This window comes from Cricetulus griseus, chromosome 2, assembly GCF_003668045.3.
Source record: "Cricetulus griseus strain 17A/GY chromosome 2, alternate assembly CriGri-PICRH-1.0, whole genome shotgun sequence".
Taxonomy (NCBI): Eukaryota; Metazoa; Chordata; class Mammalia; order Rodentia; family Cricetidae; genus Cricetulus; species Cricetulus griseus.
This window is the reverse complement of record NC_048595.1, coordinates 417,246,333-417,264,649: the sequence shown is the minus strand read 5'-3', so window position 1 is coordinate 417,264,649 and position 18,317 is coordinate 417,246,333. Positions and strand designations below refer to the sequence as shown.

General features: G+C 40.1%; 1 protein-coding gene across 1 annotated transcript in view; it reads left to right on the top strand.

Annotated features, from left to right (window-relative positions):
- Ndufs1 (NADH:ubiquinone oxidoreductase core subunit S1) overlaps nucleotides 1–14,966 on the top strand; it is a 32,142-nt gene extending 17,176 nt beyond the window's left edge. Inside the window, exons 11-19 of the mRNA XM_027397052.2 lie at nucleotides 1,228–1,373; nucleotides 2,251–2,379; nucleotides 3,770–3,899; nucleotides 5,248–5,408; nucleotides 8,075–8,229; nucleotides 10,505–10,680; nucleotides 12,949–13,083; nucleotides 13,181–13,253; nucleotides 14,645–14,966. Coding sequence (XP_027252853.1) covers nucleotides 1,228–1,373; nucleotides 2,251–2,379; nucleotides 3,770–3,899; nucleotides 5,248–5,408; nucleotides 8,075–8,229; nucleotides 10,505–10,680; nucleotides 12,949–13,083; nucleotides 13,181–13,253; nucleotides 14,645–14,736 — 1,197 coding nt within the window. The 3' untranslated portion in view covers nucleotides 14,737–14,966. The remainder of the gene's footprint in view (nucleotides 1–1,227; nucleotides 1,374–2,250; nucleotides 2,380–3,769; nucleotides 3,900–5,247; nucleotides 5,409–8,074; nucleotides 8,230–10,504; nucleotides 10,681–12,948; nucleotides 13,084–13,180; nucleotides 13,254–14,644) is intronic.
- The last annotated feature ends 3,351 nt before the right edge of the window (nucleotides 14,967–18,317 follow it).

Below are 18,317 nucleotides of genomic sequence, written 5' to 3'. Positions count from 1 at the left end.
ACTGACAGAGATCCACCTGTATCTGCCTCCCTGGTAGGATTAAAAGCATGTGCTACCACTGGCTGGCTATAAATGTATAATTCTTAAAATATAGGAGAAATTGCTGGGCATTGGTGGCTCACACCTTTAACACTTGGGAGGCAGAGTCAGGCAGATCTCTGAGTTTGAGGCCACCCTGGTCTACAGAGTGAGTTCCAGGACAACCTCCAAAGCAATACAGAGAAACCCTATCTCAAAACACAAAAACAAAACAAAACAAAAAATATATGTATATTAAATTGAGAACTCATAAGTTATTTCAACAATCGTATGCTAGTTAAAGAAAAGGTTAAAATTCTGTTATTTGCTAATATTTTTGACAACGGTGTCTTTTTAAATTCATGTTTTGTGTTTGCTTTTTTTCAGTTTTTAAATGTTTTTAGTTGAAATAGAATTGCATCACTTCCCTGTTTCTCCCTCCAGGACCCCCCTGCTACCCTTCCTCAAATCCTTCCCATTTCCCTCCCACTCTCAAATTGATAGCCTTTTTTTTTTTCTTTTTTTTTAAAGATTTTATTTATTAAGTATACAGTCTTCTGCCTGCATGTGCCCTGCAGGCCAGAAGAGGGCACCAGATCTCATTCAAGGTGGTTGTGAGCCATCGTGTGATTGCCAGAAATTGAACTCAGGACCTCTGGAAGAGCAGTCAGTGCTCTTAACTTCTGAGCCATCTCTCCAGTCCCCGCCTTTTTCTTTTTTTGTTGAAAAGTATTTTCATAAAGTACATTTTCTCATAAACTGGGTGTGGTGGTGAATGCTTTTAATCCCAGCACTTGGGAAAACAGAAGCAGGTCAGCCTCTAAGTTCAAGACCAGCCTAATCTACAGAGCAAGTTCCAGGACAGCCAGGGCTACACAGAGAAACCCTGTCTTAAAAAAACAAAAAGAATCTTTCTGCCTTTTTCATGGTGTTCCCTGAGCTGTTGATGTAGATATATGTGTTGTGATGGAGGTCCCCATGATCTGTTGATCTCTGCATTGTGTTCAGTTGTGGTCTTTCTTTCCATTAGCTGTAAAAAAAGTTCCTTTGATGTGGGGTGGTAACTACACCTATCCAGGAAAGATGACTGATTCATCCTGATGTTTAGTTCTCTTTCGATACTTGAAAATGGCTTGTTTTATTTTCTGAACAATTACGGTCTTTGCTAACTGTAGGTTTCTTAGTGATACCCCTTTTGTCTGTTTCTAGTTACAGAGCTTCCAAGGCAAGGATGTGGCCGCAATTGTAGGTGGCTTGGTGGATGCTGAAGCCTTAGTAGCTCTGAAAGATTTGCTTAATAAAGTAGACTCTGACAACTTATGCACTGAAGAGATCTTCCCCACTGAAGGAGCTGGGTGAGGACATTAGGCTGTGCTCCAAGCTGCTGCCTTGGGTTTTGTCTGTCTGTCTGTCTGTCTGTCTGTCTGTCTGTCTGTCTATCTATCTATCTATCTATGTATTTATTTATTTTGGGGAGGGGGATGTGTCGTGTCCCAAACTGATCTTGAACTCTGTGATGGAACAACTTTCTGCCTTTACCTCCCAAGTGTTTGAATTAAAAATAAGTCCTGCTGTTCTCAACCACCATGTTACATAAAACAGCCACATCTGTAGCATCAGGGTTCACTTTCTGACACACTGTGGTTCTCTAACACACAGTGAATCTTCACATATAAATCAAAATCTAACATGGGGAAAGTACAAGGGGATGTTTGAGAAGAGGAAGATTAGCAGGAGTGGGAGGGGAACTTGAAAATGTAATGAGTGGTGAATATGCTCGTTACACATTATACATGTATGAAAATGGGATTCTAAACCCATTGTGTGTAATTAATACATGCTAATAAAAGACTTCAATAAATGAAACCAGCTGAAGTTGTAGGAGAATGTAGTCATTAATAAATACTGTAAGTTTGATTTCATTTACGTCTGCCTGGCGTGGTGGTTCTTGCGTAGTCTCAAGCAGTTGGCGGGCTGAGAGAAGGACTACTCAAGCTCAAGGCCAGCTGGGCTGTAAAGTGAGACATTGTCTCCTAAGCAAAAGTTAGGCACACTTTATGAAAATTTTTGTGTGAGAGTGCCCTGGGATTTATGATAAGAGAGTATTCCTTGGAGTCTTGACATGTATTAACTTTAGGTATGCATTTTAGCATGTATTACGTTTACCTGCAGGGCTTTATGTCTTTACTGTTTCTTATCTTTTTGAGCTTGAGTCGTGTATTACCCTTGTAGCACAGATTTACGCTCCAATTATCTTCTCAATACAACAATTGCTGGTGTGGAAGAGGCGGATGTTGTTCTTCTCGTTGGCACAAACCCACGTTTTGAGGCCCCGTTATTTAATGCTAGAATTCGAAAGAGGTATGTAACTTAGTTTAATCTTCATGTAATCAGAGTTTTAAACATATGTGATTGTTTTTGTTTTATGTGTGTAAATATATTTTAGGTGATTCCTACTAAATGTTAGTTGTAGTAATTCTAGAGGAAAATTCCTAACAGATTCATTCTGCCCTAACTCCTGTCTTTCCATTTATTTTGCTAGGGTTTTGTTTTGTTTTGTTTTGAGTTGGTCTGGCCTAGAACTCACTGTAAAGACCAGGCTGGCCTAGAACTCTCAGAGATCAGCCTTCCTTTGCCTCTTGAATGCTGGGATTAAAGATATGTACCACCCCACCTGGCTTCCTTGTTATTGTCTTGTGGTCCAAGCTAGTCTCAAGCTCACTATAAGTCAGAGTGAACCTTGAACTCCTGAACTTCCTGCCTTTACCCCAAGTGCTGGTCCTGTACTTTTTTTTTTTTTTCAAGATGGGGTTTCTCTGTGTAGCCCTGGCTGTTCTGGAACTCAATATGTAGACCAGACTGGCCTTGAACTCAGAGATCCAACTGCCTCTACCTCCCAAGTACTAGGATTAGCAGTGTTAACCACCACCGCCTGGCTACTTTTTAAACAAAACAAAACAAAACAAAAAACAAAAAAAAAAACAAGGTCTTATGACATAGTCAAGACTAGCCTTGAGTTTTCAGTGAAATTAAGGTTGAGTTTGAACTCCTGATCCTTCAGCTTCCACCCCTCTTCATGAATTACAGGCATGTTTGTTTGTTTGGATTTTATGTATGTATATGTATATGGGCATGAACATGCTATGGTGCAGTATACCTGTGATAATCAGAGGACAGCTTTCAGGAGTTAGTTCCCTCCCACCATGTGAATCCCGGGAATGAACTGAGTGGCAGGTGCCTTACCTTGCAGAACTGTCTAGCCAGCCCCACCCACTGGAAATGTTGAGAGTGAAAGAGGGAGTTACTCCTTCAGGGTAACAGATAAATGAGCATTGCTTCACACAAGCATTATAGGTACCATACTCAAAGTAAGCTCCATAGCACTCTGCTGTAGAGAGTAATAAATAAATAGACAGTTTATTTTCAGGAATATTTGAGAAATAACTGACTTTGCCATACAAGTACTGTGAAATTTAACCTATAGGTCAGTTATTTATTCTAAAGTAGTCTTTGCTTGCATTGTACTTATACTTAGGACTCCTACACAACAAATTTTTCCCCTGAATTGTTTATACATGTTTACAACACTCTTACTTTGAAATGTACACATGAAATTATATCTGCTAAGATTAAATATGCTATGAGTTCTTTTGTGCTTTTGACATTTTGTGATTGTAAACAGATGTAGGACTTAAAATTGTTGAGGTCAAGAGCTGTGCTTATTTAACTCCAAAAATTGTTTTTGTTTCAGCTGGCTTCATAATGACTTAAAAGTGGCTCTCATAGGTAGTCCAGTGGACCTCACTTACAGATACAACCATCTAGGAGATTCTCCTAAAATTCTGCAATACATTGCTTCGGGGAACCATCTTTTCAGCCAGGTGCTTTTAAATTATACATATCTACTGTTGCTGGTTTTTTATTATTTTTTTAAGTTTATTTTTATGTACATTGGTGTTTTGCATACATGTCTATTTGAGAGTTCCAGATCCCCTGAAACTGGGGTTACAGACAGTAGTGAGCTGCCATGTGGGTGCTGGGAATTAAATCCAGGTCCTCTGGAAGAGCAGCCAGTGCTCTTAACTGTTGAGCCATCTCTCCAACCCTGCTTTTTAATTATCATTATTACTGTTCTTTCTTTTAAATGTATTATATTTTGTTTTATATGTATGAGTGTTTTGCCTGTCTGCATGTGTATCTACTACTTGCAAGCCTGGTGCCTAAAGAGATCAGAAGAGGGCATTGGACCCCCTGGAACTCGCGTTACAGATGGTTGTGAGCTGCCACGTGGGTGCTAGGAACCAAATTCCTGCTTCTCTCCACGTTCTGAGTCATCTTTCTAACTCCTTTATTTTATTTTATTTTGTTTGTTTGTTTGTTTGTTTTTTCAAGATGAGTTTCTCTATAACAACAGCTCTGACTGTCCTGGAACTAGCTCAGTAGACCAGGCTGGCCTTGAACTTACAGAAATCTACCTGCCTCTGCTTCTGCTGGGATTAAAGGTGTGCGCCATCACCAGCCAGCTGTTTTATTGTTTTTATACTATTATGTGAGTTGTTTGTTCTTCAGTTTTATTTTCCCATCTCCCACCAAGCCTGTGGTTTCCTGTCCTCTGAAGACTCGCTTCCTTACTGTGTGGTAAAACAGTCTTTGCTGCTTTAGGAATGCTCTTTTGCTTTCCCTGTTTTGTCTTCTGTCTGGGTCTTGGTGACCATAGGAAGCTGTAAGTGGTGACACTTCTGCATCATATCTTCTTTTGTGTTTAAACATTTTTAATTCTTTTTTGTCTTTTTTGTCTTTTTGAAACAAGGTCTTGCTTTGTAGCCCTGGCTGGCCTGGAATTCATGATGTAGATCAGGTTGATCCTTCCCAAGTGCTGAGATGACAAACAGGTGTCACCACACCTGGGGCTTCAAGATCATTTGAGTATCTGTGGACACTCTCCAGGTTGTAGGAACCTACCCATATTCATTCCAGTCAAATGATGTTTGGCTAGGATTTTCATTCCCAATGCTTACTTGTGTAAAATCTATATTAAGTGATATTGAGCTTTTTCACAATAACATTGGCAAGATGTTCTTATTAACTCAGATGTTGTTAAGTAAACTAAGGATTCTTCGTGTTAGATTCCCAAACTTGGAAGAACATGTAGATGGGAGTAGGGTTAAATGGTTTAGCTTATACTTGCAGTGTTTTAAGTTTTAAGGTTTGTTTTTTTTTTTTTAATAGGTCTTAAAGGAAGCTAAAAAACCAATGGTGGTGTTAGGCAGTTCTGCACTCCAGAGAAATGATGGAGCAGCAATTCTTGCAGCTGTGTCCAATATTGCACAAATGATTCGAGTGACGAGCGGTGTTTCTGAAGACTGGAAAGTTATGAATATCCTGCATAGGTTTGTTAATTGTTTTACATACTAGAAAATTCAAGTGATTGTGTGTGTGTGTGTGTGTGTGTGTGTGTGTGTGTGTGTGTGTGTGTGTGAATGTCTTCATTACTGACAGACTTGTCATGCTTATGTGGACAAGCAACCTTTAGAAACATTATTCCTATTGCAGATATGAAATATAAAATGTTTTGTTTAAAAAGAATGCAAGTTAATAACAGTAAACATTTATGGAATAGGGGAAAGCTGAGGAGGGGGTGAAAAGTGAATAAAATGAAACTCATTTATCTATATGGTGACCAAAAAAGTAATTTTAAAGTATGAAGCTCAGGTGGTAGAGATTTAGATGGCATGCATGAAGTCCTGTGTGTGTTCCCCAGTACCACGTAAGACTGGACATAGTGATACACAGCTGTAATTGCAGCCGAGGTGGAGGCACAAGGATCAGAAGTTCAAGTCATCTTTCACTACACAGTGAAGTTGAAGCCAGCATGAGATATATGAGACCTTGTATTAAAAAACAAAAAATTTCCCAGGTAGTGGTGACACATGCCTTTAGTTCCAGCCTTTGGGAATTAGAGGCAGGCAGATATCTGTGAGTTTGAGGCCAGCCTGGTCTAAGATTGAGTTCCAGGAAAGTCAGAGCTACACAGAGAAACCCTGTCTTTTAAAAAAAAAAATACAGTGAGTCCTCTGACTTTGATGATAAAAATATAATCTGATATGAGAATTTAGCTAAAGAGATTTTTTTGGTAAACATTCAAGTATGCTAATTTATTTTAAGAACGCTAAAAAGGGAACAGAGTATGAAAATGAAATTATTTCATAATCTGAAAATAGTTGCTATTGCTATTTTAGTTCCTTTCCTTCTAGTCTTTTTTTCCCTGTATGATTACTGTTAGTTATATAGTTGAAATCATACTTTGACTATCAATTTTGTATGCTGATTTAACTTATTTTCAGTAGTAAAGAATTTTCACCTATAATTGGAAACCCTTTATGAACTATTTCCTTTAAAAATTTTTTTTTCATCTGGACACAGTGGCACATACGCTTAATGCCAGCACTCAGGTTAGAGTTAGGGTTAAGGTGAGGAGGCAGATCTCTATGACAGCCTGGGCTACATAGCAAGTTCCAGGACAGCCAGGGCTATTACACAGAGAAACCCTGTCTTGCAAAACAAAACAAAAACCTGAAAGAATTTTATATAATATATTTTGATCATATTCTTTCCCCTCCCCAACTCCTTCTGGGTTCCACCCTACTTCATGCTCTTTCTCTCTCTCTCTCTCTCAAAAAAAAAAAAAAGATAAATAAAAACCAATAGTACAGAAAATAAAAATAAAACAAAGACATGAATACTTATTTATGATAATAATATATAATACTCTTTTTCTTAACGTGTACACTGATAGTAGTTTCTAATGACTTTTAAATAATTCTGTGAGTGACTGAGGTATAGCTTAGTGGTATAAAGTGCTTACCTATCTAGGTGCAAGGCTCTGCTTTCCATTCTCAGCTACAAAAGTAAACAAATTAAGCATTGATAGCTTAAGATTGCCTCCTTAGGTTATAAGAACAGAAGCACTGGACTAATTGGAGCCGTTTTGTGTGTTTCTACTAGTTATATGAGGGTTGTTACTTTGAGCCTCTTCCTTAGGAGGTTCTTTGACTGAAACAAACAATAGTTGCAGGAAACAATTCCATAAAGGTATATTCCCGTCTGTGTATATGTGTGTAGCTCTGTCTGGCCTGGAACTTGCTGTGTAGATCAGGCTGGTATAGAATTCAGAGATGGATTAGCCTCTGTTTCCTAAATGCTGGGTTAAAGGCACGTACTACCATGCCTGGCTCTTTTTTGCTTTTTGAGGCAGGTTCTTGATGTATGTCCAGATAGCCCTGAACTTGCTATGTTTCCCCACCAGGTTGGCCTCAAACTTGCAGCCCTCTTCATAGTTCTGACCCTTGTGTAGCTGGAACTACCAGTATCATCCCTTACTTGAATTACTGTTTCATCAGTAGTTTTAAATTCCTCCCTTTTAGTTGCTTTTTTTCCCCATTGAGACAGGATCTTGCTGTGCAATCCAGATTGACCTTGAACTGATTAGCTGGGATTATGGTGATATGCTACCACACCTAGCTCCCTTTTGATTTTTGAAATCCTGTGGCTTTTTTTCTAGTGAGGATGTTTGATTTACTGGTGTTTTGTGTCCACTGTGTTGAATTTAAGCCATTTATAGTTGACTTAAAGCTTCCATAATTACTCCATTGCATATTGTTTCATGAAAAAGTGTCAGGAGGAGGATGAGTAAGTAGTTCATTGTTACAGTATTTGCCCAGCACACACAAGAGTCCAGGTTCAGTCTCCAAAACCACAGGAAAGAACGAAAAAACTGGGCCATGTCACACACCTTTAATCCCAGGGCTTGGGAAGCAGAGGCAGGTGGATCTCTGAGTTCAAGGCCAGCCTGGTCTACAGAGTGAGTTCCAGGACAGCCAGGGCTACACAAACTCCCCCTCCCCCCAAAAAGGGAAGAAAAAGAGAGACACTATGCTATGCATTCTATATTTAAGTGGGTAAGAATTGTATATAAAAAAGAAACTACAAATTTTTCCTGTGTAATTACTCAAATTGAAACCCTATGTTTATTTGAAATTCCACAATTGTTTTATAGGATTGCAAGCCAGGTAGCTGCTTTGGACCTTGGCTATAAACCTGGGATAGACGCAATTAGGAAGAACCCTCCCAAAGTGCTGTTTCTTCTGGGAGCAGATGGAGGTTGTGTCACACGACAGGACTTGCCAAAGGATTGTTTCATTATTTACCAAGGCAAGTAGCACCATGGTACTAGGAACAAAGAGAGTCATGCATGGTGTATATTAAAAGCTATTTGATACACACAGTTTCTGTTTTGAATAGCTGTTCTAACTATTTAGAAGTTCATTGAAATGCATAGACTTTGGGTCTGATTAATCTGAGTCTGTGACTTTTTTATTTGCAAGTGTTATAATAAACCTTATTTTAGAAACCAAAACAAATCTGTTTGTTATATAGAGGGGTAGCATATGCCTGTGGTCACCACCCATCTAGGATGAGACAAGAGTTTGAGGCAGTCTTTAAAAACCCATAGTAGATGTTACTATATTTGACACTGCTAATAAAAACTATACCTTCCAGGCTGCAGATGGGGATCCACAGTCATGGGCACTGGATGCTCCTCAGATAGCCTAGATTTGATTTTAGGCACCAGCATGGCAGCTCACAACCATCTGTAACTCCAATCCAGGGGTCCCAACACCCTCTTCTGACCTCAGAGGGTACCAGGCTTGTATGTAGTGCACAGATACACATGCAGACAAAATACCCATAAACAAAATAATTTTCAAAAATTAAAAAGATTTCTTGCCTGAAATTACTGAATGGTAAGGAATGGCTGAGGTTGGCTCACTCATGAAGAGGAATGCTAAGTAAGCAGCAGTAGTTCCTGTCTTCAGGAAGCTGAGATAGGAGGAATACAAGTTTGAGGTCAGCCAGGACAACATAAGACTCTATCAGAATGTTTAGCATTGTTACTTAATCATAATATACAGTTATTATGTATTGTTAGGGAAAAGAACTTTAATAGTGCAAAACATTTATTATAATTTTTTTCTTTGAAACAAGGTCTCATGTAGCTAAGGTTGGCTTCTAACTCAATGTATAGCTGAACATGACCTTGAACTTCTGATCCTCCTGCCTCCACCTTCCAAATACTGGGATTATAGGCATGTACTATCATGCCTGACAAAACTGTAAAATTTAACTAATAGCCGGGCAGTGGTGGCACATGCCTTTAATCCCAACACTTCGGAGGCAAAGCCAGGAAGATTTCTTGAGTTTGAGGCCAGCCTGATCTACAGAGGTAGTTCCAGGACAAGCCAGTGCTAATAAGAGAAACCCTGTCTCAAAACAACCAAAACAAACAAAAAAAGATTTTGTTATATCTTTAGTTTATATATAGTTAATACAAAACGAAATGAGTGAACTAAAATCTTATTTTAGTGCTTTCTAGGGGTAGTCAGTTTGATATGCATGCCATTTCTTTTTCTTCTCTCTTCAGGCAGAATCTTGTAGCCTAGTTTGACCTTAACTTCAGTGTATAGCCAAGGATGACCTTGAACTTCTGATCATCTGCCTCTGCTTCCCAAGTGATGAGAGTATAGGCATGCACCAGCACATCCAGCTAAAATAATGTGTATTGTCTTAATAGGTTTTGGATTTTAGGGGTGTTTTTGTTTTTGTTTTGTTGTTGTTTGTTTTTGGTTGGTTTTTCTTTTCTTTTTTTTCTTTTTTTGTTTTTCGAGACAGGGTTTCCCTGTGGCTTTGGAGGCTGTCCTGGAACTAGCTCTTGTAGACCAGGGTGGTCTCAAACTCACAAAGATCCGCCTGCCTCTGCCTTCCGAATGCTAGGATTAAAGGCGTGCGCCACCATCGCCCGGCTGGTTGGTTGGTTTTTCAAGACAAGGTTTTTCTCTGTGTAGCCCTGGAGGTCCTGGAACCCGCTCTGGAAACCACACTGGCCTGAACTTGGGAGATCTGCCTGCCTCTGTGTCCTGAGTGCTAGGACTAAAGGAATGTGCCACCACCACCCGGTTGAACTACACTCTTATTCTCATTTTAAACCTATGAAAATGACTACGCATGGTAGCACACTCCTTTGATTCTAGACTCAAAAAGCAGAGGCAGGCTGATCTCCAAGTTCGAGGCCAGCCTTGTCTTCAGAGCAAGTTCTAAGATAGCCAGTGCTACACAGAGAAACTGCGTCTCAAAAAAAAAGGGGGGGGGTAATAGAAAATAGTTTGCAAGAGGCAGTTTGATGCTCAGAGTTGTAAAAATAAAAATGGCAATTACAAAGGAGCTATGCTGTCTTCAGTATAGTCGTAACCAGTGTATGCTGGGTTGGTTTGTGGGTGATGGTAGGTATTGATACTTAACTATATAACTCACATTGACTTCAAAATTTTCCTGCCTTGGCCCCAGGTTCTAGGATTATGGCTGTGTACCATACTTTGTATGTATTAATCTAGTGTTTACTAAATGTGGTTCATCACTTTTCTCCTTATAGGCCATCATGGTGATGTGGGTGCTCCCATAGCTGATGTTATTCTCCCAGGGGCTGCTTACACAGAAAAGTCTGCTACTTATGTCAATACTGAGGGTAGAGCCCAGCAAACCAAAGTAGCTGTGACGCCTCCTGGCTTGGCAAGAGAAGACTGGAAAATCATAAGAGCTCTCTCGGAGGTATTTTTTTCGATGCATTTCTTTGAAGTATTTTTTATTCGTTAATATTCATTAAGCAACTGAGTTCAGTTAGTAGAGTGCTTGCTTAGCATACTTGAAGTCCTCTGAGTTCAATAAATTCCTGTATATAATTTATAGTGCTGGAGATAGACCCAGGGCCTCAGTAGGCAGGAGCTTTGCCACTGAGCCACACATTCATTCATTGAGGCATGTTGTAGTGATGCTGCTTAAGAGATGCTAGACATGTTAGCTTGTTAGAATGATTTTCAGAATCATGGGAAGTTTTTCTCTAAAATGAGGGAGGGTTTGCATAACCTGGTAGTGTAGGAGAAGAAGCCTTCAGAAAATGAAGCATTAAAGCAAGCATTGATATTTAGGCTGGCATCATCTCTGTAATCCTTTACTATAGAACCATGCACTTACTAAGTACTGTCTACTATGGAACAACTTTCTGCAGATAAATTAATATAGTGACATTTTATGAATTAGAATTTTTTGTTTGTTTTCGAGACAGAATTTCTCTGTGGCTTTGGAGGCTGTCCTGGAACTAGCTCTTGTAGACCAGGCTGGTCTTGAACTCACAGAGATCCACCTGCCTCTGCCTCCCAAGTGCTGGGATTAAAGGCATGTGCCACCACTGCCTGGCTGAATTAGAATTTTTGACATCTATATTCCACACCTCATGCTTCCTTGAAAAATCTGTCTGGATTGGAGAGATGACTCAGCAGTTAAGAGCATTGACTGTTCCTTCAGAGGACTTGGGTTCAATTTTCAGCACACACAGGGTGGCTCACAAGATCTGTAACTCCTTTTAGGAGATTTGACACACTTTTCTGGCCTCCTTGGAGATCAGGCATGCACATGGTACACTGATAATGCACACAAGCAAAACACATACACAAAAAAGTAATAAATTAATTTTTAAGAAAAGAAAAATTTGTCTGCTTAAAGATACTAATAGGGCCGGGTGGTGGTGGCTCCCACCTTTAATCCCAGCACTTGGGAGGCAGAGGCAGGTGGATCTCAGTGAGTTCGAGGCCATCCTCAAATAAGGACAGCCAGGACTGTTACACAGAGAAACCCTGTCTTGAAAAAAAAAACGGAAAAAGAAAATAATAGATTTTTTTCCCTTTTAGTAATGCTGCAATATTTCACCATAGTTGCAATTATAAATTATTTTGCCCTCTCTTTTGGTCCTGGAGATTGAGCCCAGTCTGAAGTACATACTAAGTCCTAGCCCAGACTTTTTTTCTTTTTTTCCTCATAGTAGATTTTGTCTGTGTAGCCCTGGCTGCCTTGGAACTCAATTTGTAGACCAGGCTGCCCTCAAACTCAGGGACCCACCTTCTTCTGCCTCCTTAATGCTAGTACTAAGGGTCTATGCTGCACCAGGCTTTTTATTTATTTATTTATTTATTTATTTATTTATTTTGTATGCAATGTTCTGTCTGCATGTATCCCTGCACACCAGAAGAGAGCACCAGATCTCATTACAAATGGCTGTGAGCCATCATGTGGTTGCTGGGAGTTAAACTCAGGACCTCTGGAAGACTAGCTAGTATTCTTAACCACTGAGCCATCTCTCCAGCCTGTACCAGGCTATCTTTGGAGTAACCAACCAGCTCCCAAATCATGACATGGAGACTTATTATTAGTCATGAATGCTCGACCTTAGTTTAGCTTGTTTCTTGCTAGCTCTTATAACTTAAATTATCCTGTTTCTCATCATCTGCATTCTGCCTCTGGGCTTTTTACCTTCCTTTCATTCTTCATGTCCTATTCTGTGGCTGTCTGGCCCCTGGTGTCACCTCTCGAGCCTAGATTCCTCCTCCTACTTATTCTGTCTGCCTACCAGCCTTGCCTACCCCTCTATTGTCTAGCTATTGGCTGTTCATCTTTTTATTAGACCAATTGGGTACCTTAGGCAGGCAGAGCAACACCCTCCCCCCCCCTTTTTTTTTAAGATCTCTTTAAACAAATGCAGCATAAACAAATATAACACATCTTTGCCTGGTTAAAGTAATATTCCACAGCACTGTGCCATCTTGCCAAGCTAAGTGACATTTATTCTATTGGGTCATGGGTTGTGCATGCTGCAGCATGTATTTGAAGGTTTAAAGGGCATCCCAATGGAGTCTTTTCTCTCCCTTATTGAGTGGGTCCTAGGGATGGACTCCGATCCTTGGGTTTGAGTCATCTTGGCCTGCCACAACTCTGACATATTTAAGTAGTAAAGCTGTATGTGGTGATAGATCTGATCTGTTGTAGATTGCAGGTCTCACTCTTCCATATGATACTCTGGATCAAGTGAGGAACCGTCTAGAAGAGGTGTCTCCTAATCTTGTTCGATATGATGATGTTGAAGGAGCGAATTACTTCCAGCAAGCAACTGAGCTTGCCAAGGTAAAAGCTTGCCTATGTGCAGTTTTCCCATAGGTGTATATCTCGGCACAACAGTACAGATGTTCAGCACAATTGTTGGTTTCTCTTATTTTTTCAGCTAGTGAACCAGAAACTTCTTGCTGACCCACTCGTTCCACCTCAGCTAACTATAAAAGACTTCTATATGACAGGTAAGTAACTATCAGAGAGAATCAGGATCTCCTTTATTATTGTAGATGATTTGTGCTTGGCACTGTTTGCTGTTAATCTGAAGATCTTTTGGCTTTACATGTATTTGTGTGTGGGCAAGCATTCTCTCACCATGAAGAGTGTGGAGGTCAGAGGACAACTTGTGGCACTCAAACTCAAGTCATTAAGCTTGGTGACAAGCACCTTTGTTCACTGAGCCACCTCACAGGCCTCTAATCTGAAATTGTCAGACATTAAAACTAATGTAATATAGGAGGCAGGACTGGGGCTGAAAGCTCATTTTGTGCATGGTAAGCACGGGCACTGTACCCCTAGTCCTGTAGCTTTTTGTGTGTTTGTGACATGTAAGCAAAGTTTGAACACCCAAAATGTTTAAAAGGTTTTAAATATAAAACTTTACTATTATAAGAAAAATTACTATATAGAAACTTAGGTCTGTGCATGCCACGCCATACTTGTGTAGGACAAAGGATAACTTTCCGAAGCTAGTACTCTTTCCATCATGTTGAGGCTAAGAGTCTCTTGCTTTTTCTGCTATGATTTGTATTCCAGGCTAGCTAGCCCAAGCTACAGGGTGATTCTCTTAGTTCCCAGTGCCTGTCTTGTCATAGTAGTATTGGGATGACTGATGTGTGCCTGTACATCAGGCTTTTACATTGGGATGCAGAGCTCAAACTCGGCTTATCAGGCCTTTGCCAGCTCCTGGGTGGGTTTTTGTTTTGTTTTGTTTTTGAGAATTCTTCTCACTGTGTAGCCCAGGTTGACCTTAGACTCAACAGCAATTCTCCTGTCTCAGCCTGTTGCTAGAGGACTATAGTAGGAGCTACTATATCTGACAAACAGTTGTGTCTATTATTAGATTTTTAAGAATTTCCTATCATTTAATTTTTTTTATGCTAGTATGTTATCTTGCTATTATGTGATTATTTAATTTTTGCTAGATAGTAAAGCAGTTGGCCAGAAAGCTGTGGTGGTAAACAGGAAGTGGAGGCAGGAGGATCATAGTTTCAGGAGGTCATCCTTGCCTTCGTAGACAGCCCGAGATACACAAGACCCTAACTTAAAAGACTCGGCTAGTGAAGAGCTTATGTGCAAAGTGTATTGCTTACTTACAATTGCATTACAGCCTCACCATCTTTTGTTCTTGAATCTGTGCAACATTAAATTTTCCATGTGTGTTCTAAAGTCACATCAACAAAAACTTGGTATAGTGTCTCCTCCCTGTAATCTCAACACTCAGGAATCTGAGGTAGGAGCATCACTCCAAATTTGAGGCTAACTTGGTTCCTGTCTGGCCTGAAATCTGAAACACTGTTTTCAAAAAAACAAAGGTGGTTGTATTAATAAAATGCATGTTCTTAATGTCTTTCAGATTCAATCAGTAGAGCCTCACAGACAATGGCCAAGTGTGTCAAAGCTGTCACAGAGGGAGCTCAGGCTGTAGAGGAACCATCCATATGCTGAGACATCTACCAGGGACCCAGTTTTGCTATAGAGAGTAAATGGACACTGGTGTAATCCCTTACAAATTAATGTTTTCCAACGTGATTCTGAATGATGTAATATTTAAAGTTATACTATGCTTGTTTGAACATGGTATTACACTTATCAAAAATCTTGGCAGTTTAAGATTTATTAAAGTGTATTATGTGCAAGCATTCCGTAGTTTAATAAAACTATTGTTTGTTCTTTAATGTTAAAAACACTGATCCTTAAAATATGATTTTTTTTATTTTCATAGATCATTTATTTCAAAATGGATGAAATGAAAGGCCTTTCAGGCTTAGGGACATAGTTCATAGGTAGAGTAGTTGCCAAGGATGTGTGAGGCTAAATATTTGATCCCTGAAACTTAAGAAAACAACAAAGATCTTCCACATTCAGTCTTACATTTTATGCTGAACACTTTTGGGCCAGCAAGATGACTCAGAATGGGTAAAGGTGCTTGCTTACAGCCAGCTCTAACTTGAGTTGGAACCTACATGGTAGAAGAAACGGAATCCTACAAATTGCACACACAAAACCTAGCCACCTGGGCTTCAGAGTTAAAAGAGTCTGTCTCAGCTAGACATGGTGGCTCACGCCTTTAATCCCAGCACTCGGGAGGTAGAGGCAGGTAGATCTCTGTAAATTTGAGGCCAGCCTGGTCTACAGAGTGAGTTCCAGGACAGCCAGGGTTGTTACACAGAGAAACCCTGTCTCAGAAAAAATAAAATAATTAATAACTAAAGAAAAAAAGTAAGCATATTAGGGGGGGAATCAAAAGTAGGTAAAGAATTTTTTGTTGTTTTGTTTTATCTATAGTTAAGAGGATTGAACCTAGGGCCTGGGCTGCACAAGTATTCTACCATGGCAATACAGCCTCAGTACTGGTTTTTGTTTTGTTTTATTTTTTCAAAATTCTTTTCTTTTGTAATCCTCATTTCTTTCTCCTTTCACTAAAAGCCCCAACTATAGGATGCCATTTTCCGAGCATAAGAAACAATGTGGCTTTAGAGTAGAGGGAATGTGCCATCCATACTTTAAAAGTTGTACAGGGCTGAGTGGTGGACAGTATGCTTAGTGTGCATGAGGCCCTAGGTCTACTTCCCTGCACTCAAAATAACTAACTGTACAGAGTTTTTCGACAACTTTTTTTCAGAAATCCTTGTCTTTGGTGGAATGTCTTGAAGTTCTATACTTTCAAGTATTTGACTTGGGGCTAAGGGTGTAGCTCATTGATAGAGCATATATGTAGACCTAGGTTCTGACCCCAGCACACACAAAAGTACTTTGCTTAAAACTCCTAGTTGCCTGAAAGTATGAATTCTTTGTTCTAAGTGTTTGAATCCAATACAGGTTTCCTATGCCTCCTAGTCTTCAACACTGCTGGCCTTAATGGGACATAACTCCAGCTTGGTATTTCACATAACCATCTTCAGCGAAGTGGATACTCCAATTGAAAGGACCTGGATACAACTGAGTGTCTCCAGAAACCTTGGACCACCATCTGGATACTAAGAATACACTTAGCAAAGGGTCTTTCTATACTGCCCAAACTTAGACAGTTTACTGAGCTTTCTTCTAAGAGTAAAATAAAACTTAGAAGAGGAAAACTGCAGGGTAGTGATAGAGAGGACTTTGAGAAAGTCAAAGCTACTGATGTGTATATGTGAGGAACAGATAGATTCGGTTTTTTTGTTTTGCTTTTTTTCAGTTATTCAAGATGGTTTCTCTGTGTAGCCATGGCTTTCCTGGAAGTCATTCTGTAGACCAGGCTGGCTCTGAACTCATTCTCCTGTCTCTGCCTCCAGAGTGCTTTGATTAAAGATATGTGCCATGACAAATGATTTCTTTTGCCACCTTATATCTTTGGGTAATATAAACATGAACTCATGTAATTCTCCAGCTTCAGCCTCCTGTGTAGCTCCAACTACGTGACTGTGCTGCCACCATTGATGGTTGCTAACTTACTAAAGCATTTCTTGCCAGGTCAAACCAATCTTGTTTAACTTGGGTAAGTTGGACTTTTTTGGTTTTTCAAGACAAGGTTTCTCTGTGGCTTTGGAGGCTGTCCTGGAACTCACTCTGTAGACCAAGCTGGTCTTGAACTCACAGAGATCCGACTATCTCTGCCTCCCAACAGCTGGGATTAAAGGTGTGGGCCACCACTAATGTGGTGGCAATGTCCTGCCTGCATGAATGCCTGCAGGCCAGAAGAGGGTACCAGGTCTCATTATAGGTGGTTGTGAGCCACAATGTAGTTGCTGGGAATTGAACTCAGAACCCCTGGAAGAATAGCCAGTGCTCTTAACCTCTGAGTCATCTCTCCAGCCCCAGAGTTGGACATTTTTTTAACATTATTTCTTCATTTGCAAGCTGAGGATAAAAATTGCAGTAACTCCCATCTTCAACCCCATAGTTTATAAACCCTTTGGCTGGTTCTGACAGCAGGTGTCCCACCCACTCAGTAACTGAGGACCCTGTTGTAAATCAGACTCAAATGTTACTGGCAGCTTCAGGGGACTGCAGGGGAAGCCTGTTGGTGAGTCCCTGATCCTAAATTGAAAATCACCATCTAAGTGTATCAGGGAACTTAGTTCCTAGACTGAGAGTTAACCATGCTTTATATAACCTCTAGTTTATATTTTCCTTAAAAAAAAAAAAAAAGAAAAGAAAATGCCTTCCTTTCCCAGCTCCTGAGAAAGTTAATAAATTCTCCAGAGGTAACCCACTCAACAGCACTGTAACCACAGACCATGAAAACAAATTCATTACATAGACATACTGTGTTTATTTTGATAGAATTTTTAATAGCTATATAATTTACTGAGTGTTGTATTGTGGGTGTGTTATTTTCCTGTTTGTTTTGTTCTGTGACAAGATCTCACGTATGCTAGACTGTCTTCAAAGTCACTGTGTAGCTAAGGAGGACTTTACTACTGATTCTCCTTCCTCTGTCTCTTGAGTGCTGGAATTACAGGTATGTGTCGCCATGGTTGGTTTCTGAGTGTTGCTTCTGAGAGCAAACCTAAACGGTGCCCTCAGAACAAGAAATCCATATACTAGGTATTGAAGGAGAGTTGAGACTGCTTAGTGTGTATGTATTTGTGTCAGTGCCAGCGTCTGATAACACATCAGCCTGTTACAGACAGGATCACTTCACCACTGGTCAAGCTATCAGTGCAAAACTATAGCAAGTTTTAACAGCCAAAGCACTATTGTATGTTTGTGTTTAATATTAATGGGAGTGGGCCTGGAGGGTGCAGATGTGGAGAAATGGCTCAGTGATTAAGAGCACTTTCTGCTCTTGCAGAGGACCAGTAACCACATAGCAGCTTACAATTCTATAATTTCAGTGCTTGGGGGTGGGGGTATATGCACTTAGTATGCTAGCACACACATCTGTGTGTTCAAAGAGACCAGAGGAGAGCATCAGGTGTCCTCTAATATTCTGTCTTGTTCCTTTGAGGCAGTGTCTCTCCCCAGACCAGAAGCTCATGTTTTTCATCGAGGCTAGCTCCAACAAGCCCCATCAGTCCTTCCATCTCTATTTCCACAGCACT